The 5,288-nt window shown below is 44.5% G+C and overlaps 1 protein-coding gene across 2 annotated transcripts in view; it reads right to left on the minus strand.

Annotated features, from left to right (window-relative positions):
• EIF3L (eukaryotic translation initiation factor 3, subunit L) overlaps positions 1-4,955 on the minus strand; it is a 37,602-nt gene extending 32,647 nt beyond the window's left edge. For both annotated transcript variants that reach the window (XM_011964260.1, XM_011964259.1), the window contains exons 1-3: positions 4,899-4,955; positions 647-716; positions 330-403 (exon numbers count right to left, since the gene is read on the minus strand). In XM_011964260.1, coding sequence (XP_011819650.1) covers positions 330-403; positions 647-716; positions 4,899-4,910 — 156 coding nt within the window. In that variant the 5' untranslated portion in view covers positions 4,911-4,955. The remainder of the gene's footprint in view (positions 1-329; positions 404-646; positions 717-4,898) is intronic.
• Between the last annotated feature and the right edge of the window lie 333 nt (positions 4,956-5,288).

The raw sequence follows: 5,288 nt of genomic DNA on the forward strand, positions 1-5,288 counted from the left end.
TGAACCCGGGAGGTGGAGCTTGCAGTGAGCTGAGATCTGGCCACTGCACTCCAGCCTGGGCGACAGAGCGAGACTCCGTCTCAAAAAAAAAAAAAAGAGCTTGATGACCGTCAGGAGCTGAACTTATCGACTTCCAGCTTCCTATCTGGAGAGCTTAGGCTTCACTTTCTCTTCAGAAAGCCAATTGAAACTGGAGTCTACTGCCATGGGGCATTTTACACTATAATGGGGATATTTTTACACCATGCAGCTTTTTTACAAAAACAATAGCAACAGCTATTCCTGGCACGGACCAGTTATTTCAAATTAGGCTAAGGCTGACCAGATACCTGGTAGATGAACTCATCGATGATATCCCAGAGCCACTGGTTGGGTAGTTCAAGGGGAGCAGGACCATCGGCATCTGTGCAGGAGATCACAGAAAAGTCAAATTCAAAGCAATGACTCTGCCCATTCCATAGGCTGCAGAATACTTTGTAATTTCTCTCTGAAAAGGACCATGAATCACAAGACCTCCCCCTTTCCCACCTACACATTAAGATCCTGCTTAAAACAAAAAAAACAAAAACAAAAAAAAAAAAGCTGGAGGCCAATGCTGAACCTCATCATAACCACACACAACCCCTTGGCCAAATCTCAGACTCACTAAGAATGTAGTTGAAGAGATTGCAGTAGTTGTAATAGGATTCAAACCTCTGCTCCAAGGAAGGTCCCCCCTGCAAAGAAAACAGAGATATCAAGATACAGATATTTAATTTTAATGTGTTTTACCCATGGTATACTGTGATAGCTGTGAACAAATACATTAGAATTGGTATCTGTCCTCTCCTTCTTAGTATGTAAATACGCAAGTAAGAAGGAAGACAGAAAGTCCTATAGCAGTCGAGGCACTGAATACTGCAACATGAGGTTAGGTTCTACGGCAACAGACCTTAAACGACCCTCAGAGCAGGCATGATGATCTGGCAAAGCAGAGAGAAGGAAAACTGTTTCAGAAAAAAATCACACTAGCAAAGGCGAAGAAGTTAAATCGTGGCACCTAAAGGCTAGCGAGTGAGAGAAGATAATGCTGCACCGGGCATCACTGGACTATGGGCCAGGAATGTAGCAGTCTTCCAATGCCAAACAAGAATCTAGGTCAGGGGGCCTGCAAGTCTATTCCACCACCTGTTTTGTAAATAAAGAAGTTTTACTGGAACATAGCCATGCCCACTCATTATATATTGGTTATAACTGCTACAAAGACATAGCTGAACAGATTTGACAGAAACCATCATGGCCCGCGAGCCTAAAATATTTATTATCTGACCCTCCACAGAGAAGGTGGCTGACCCTTGGTCTGGGCTTTATGTTGCTTGCATCTGAGAACCACTGACGGTTTCTGAGCTGGGGAACCATACCATGAACAATGTATCTGTGATGGAGAAGAAACAACTGTGGAGTCAGTCCCACCTCTTATCAACTGTGGGGTTCTCACAAGGTATTTAATCTCTTCGTAAAATGTGGGCAAAAGATTGTTGACTAGTCACAAGTAAGTAAGATTATGTAGCTGGGTGCAGTGGCTCACGCCTGTAATCTCAACACTTTGGGAGGCTGAGGTGAGCAGATCACCGGAACCCAGGAGTTTGAGACCAGCCTGAGAAACATGGCAAGACCCGGTCTATGTTTAAAAAAAATTATGTAAGGTGCTTAGTACATTAAGCACAATCTAAGCATATTCAATGAAAAACTACTCCCCAGGGGCTTAAAACTGGTCATTTATGTGGGAGCCCTGGTACCTAATAAAAAGATTATAGCATCAAAAAACTTCTGCTGAATCTTCATCTACAGACTGAACAAAGAGATGAGAGGTGGTAAAAGCAGCTATACTATGGGCTATGGTGTCATGGTGTTCCCAAAAAAGCAATGTACACATAATGGCTAGACTCTTAGCATATACACAAAGCACCTAAACTTCAGCATCAATAGTAGTAGGAATCTTGACTCTTTTTTGTTTTTGAGACAGAGTCTTGCTCTGTAGCCCAGGCTGGAGTGCAGTGGTGCGATGTCAGCTCACTGCAACCTCCACTTCCCAGGGTCAAGCGATTCCTCCGTCTCAGCCTCCCGAGTAGCTGGGACTACAGGCATGCCCCACCACACCTGACTAATTTTTGTATTTTTAGTAGATACGGGGTTTCACCACATCGGTCAGGCTGTTCTCAAACTCCTGACCTTGTGATCCACTCACCTCGGCCTCCCAAAATTCTGGGATTACAGGCGCGAGCCACCGCGCCCGGCCAGGTATCTTTACTTTCTATCAGATAAAGTAGTCAGAGATCCCACTGGGATGCCAGAAAGACAAGGCCCCTTACTCTGGCAGCAAGCACTTTTCCACCTACCACTACTGACAGTGGCTCCTATGGTCAAGGCAGGAGTTCTAGCCCTATCAAGTGATCCTCAAGAAGAGGTGTGAGTACCTGTGAGAAACTAGGACCTCCTTAGGTAGAGATCCTGGTGCCAATTTCCTTCATTTATACACATGCATGAAAGCACACACATGCTCAATTAACACCATTATGACCAGACATTACTATTCTAGGTACTGGTTACATTAGAGAACAAGACAACATGCATACCCGGTGGAGTCAACCTTCTAGTAGATGAGGAAACTCCCTCCCCCAAAATAAACAAATAATAACAATGTATAAGAGATAAGTGCTCTGAAGTGCCAGGAAATACTGCCAGGAGCCCAGGGAGGGAGGGGAAGTTTCAGGAAATGACTGAGAAGGGAAACAGGGCTAAAACCTGGAATTAGTAAATGTGCTGGGAAGTCATGGTAGGATTGGAGGGAGTGACCTGATGAAACTATGTAGCAAAAAGGATCATGCTGGTTATTATGTTGAGAATAAACAGCCAAGAGTGGAAACTGACACCAGGTAAGCAGCTCCTGCAATAATTCAGGGAAGAGATGATAATGACTTGAACTAGGTGAGCAGCAGTGTGGCAGTGAAAAGTGGCTGATTCCAGAAGTATGTTGAAGGCCAGGTGCAGTGGCTCACGCCTGTAATCCTAGCACTTTGGGAAGCCGAGGCGGGCAGATTACCTGAGGTCAGGAGTTCAAGACCAGCCTGGGCAACAAGCGAAACCCCATCTCTACTAAAAATACAAAAATTAGCCAGGCGTGGTGGCACATGCCTGTAATCCCAGTTACTTGGGAGGCTGAGGCAGGAGAATCGCTTGAGCCCAGGAGGCAGAGGTTGCAGTGAGCTGAGATTACGCCACTGAACTCCAGCCTGGACGACAGAGCAAGACTCCGTCTCAAAAACAGAACAAAATAAAACAAAACAACAACAAAAAGAAGTATGTTGAAGACAGAACTGAACAGGATTTGCTGGATTTCATGTCAGAAAAAGTCAAAAATAATGCCAAGGTTTTTAGTCCAATTAACTGGGTAATTAACGGTAGCGTTTATTGAGATGATTACCATGGGAAAATAAGAATTCAGTTTTAGATGTGTTAAGCTTGAGATGACTCTCAGCCAAGTACAGATGTTGACAGTTGAATACAGAAGTCTGGACTTCAGTGGGGCAACTGAGTCTAAAGATAGAGATTAAGTCATTGGTGTATATAAATAACACAGATGGCATTTTTTTTTTTTTTTGAGACAAAATCTCGCTCTGTCACCCAGGCTGGAGTGCAGTGGTACAATCTTGGCTCACTGCAACCTTCGCTTCCCGGGTTCAAGCGATTCTCCTGCCTCAGCTTCCCAAGTAGCTGGGATTACAGGCATCTGCCACCACGCCCAGCTGATTTCTGTATTTTTATATTTTTAGTAGAGACAGGGTTTCTCCATGTTGGCCAGGCTGGTCTCAAATTCCTGACCTCAGGTGATCTGCCCCAAGTGCTGGGATTACAGGCATGAACCACCATGCCTGGCCTTAAATAGTACAGATGGCATTTTAAGAAACTTTAGGCACTCTAGGCCGGGTTCAGTGGCTCATGCCTGTAATCCCAACACTTTGGGAGGCTGAGGCGGGCAGAACTCGAGGTCAGGAGATGGAGACCATCGTGGCTAACATGGTGAAACCCCATCTCTACTAAAAATACAAAAAAAATCAGCCAGGCATGGTAGCGGGCACCTGTAGTCCCAGCTACTCAGGAGGCTAAGGCAGGAGAATGGCATAAACTTGGGAGGCGGCGGAGCTTGCAGTGAGCTGAGATTGGGCCACTGGACTCCAGCCTGGACGACAGAGCGAGACTCTGTCTCAAAAAAAAAAGAAAAAAAAGAAACTTCACGCACTCTGTAATTTAGAAGTCGGGAAGAACAGAATCTAGCAAGTGCCCAAAGTTGGGATAATGTGTAGAACATTGCTGTTATAACAAGCTGGTCTAGAGTCAAGGAGTTTAGTCACTTACTAGGCTGGATAAATTTGAGAAAAAGTAACCTCTTGGCACCTCAGGTGCCAACTTTGCACGATTGATAGTAGAATGACATATGTGAAGATGTGTGCTAACTGCCTAGCATTGTGCTTGGCATACAGTGACAGTGTTATGTACATTTCAGAGAAACAGAGGCTCAGTGCTCTGAACGGAAAAAGAACCCCAAGCAGAAGCAGCAGCAGGTGCCTGGAAATACCCTATGAGGATGGCAGCCTATAACCAGTGCATGGGTGATTGCCCAGTCCAGGAGAATTGTGGGGACAGATAAATTTAAAAGAATGCATAGGTTATATAGGTTGGTGTGTCTGGAACAGCTTTCTGGGTTAAACTGTTCCTTCCACCATTTCTTAAGAGAAAACTCAAAAACAGGCCAATCACGCCTAGACACTGAACCAATATAAACAAATGACTGTGTTCTAGGGACAAAAATAGCACAGAGTTAAAAAAACAAAAACACTGTGACACTTAAATACTTACACTGACTTTGGCATATATGTGCCTGTAGTATAATTCTTTGTATAATATCAGGAAGACAGCATCTGAAAGAGATGGCAGAGGGGTACTTCACTATCCATAAAACTGGGGTATCCTGGCAGCTTTAGCTCTTTGGTGGGGAGGAATAAAGGTAATTTTGAAGACTAAACAACATCTAAATTGCTATGCATATGCCCCAAGAATACATGCAATGAGAAAATCCACTTCTCATTTGACTCCATCAAGCTCAATCTCCGTCGATGAAATTAAGATCTCATTCAGATCTATTTCCCTTCACCACTTAGAGACTTCTGCCGTCCAAGTGCATAAATAAACCAGCACACAAGAGTAATTAGAAGAGCGTGGTAGTGCGCACCCACAGTCCCAGCTACCCG

Source organism: Colobus angolensis, unplaced genomic scaffold, assembly GCF_000951035.1.
Source record: "Colobus angolensis palliatus isolate OR3802 unplaced genomic scaffold, Cang.pa_1.0 Scaffold65, whole genome shotgun sequence".
In the NCBI taxonomy this organism is placed as follows: Eukaryota; Metazoa; Chordata; class Mammalia; order Primates; family Cercopithecidae; genus Colobus; species Colobus angolensis.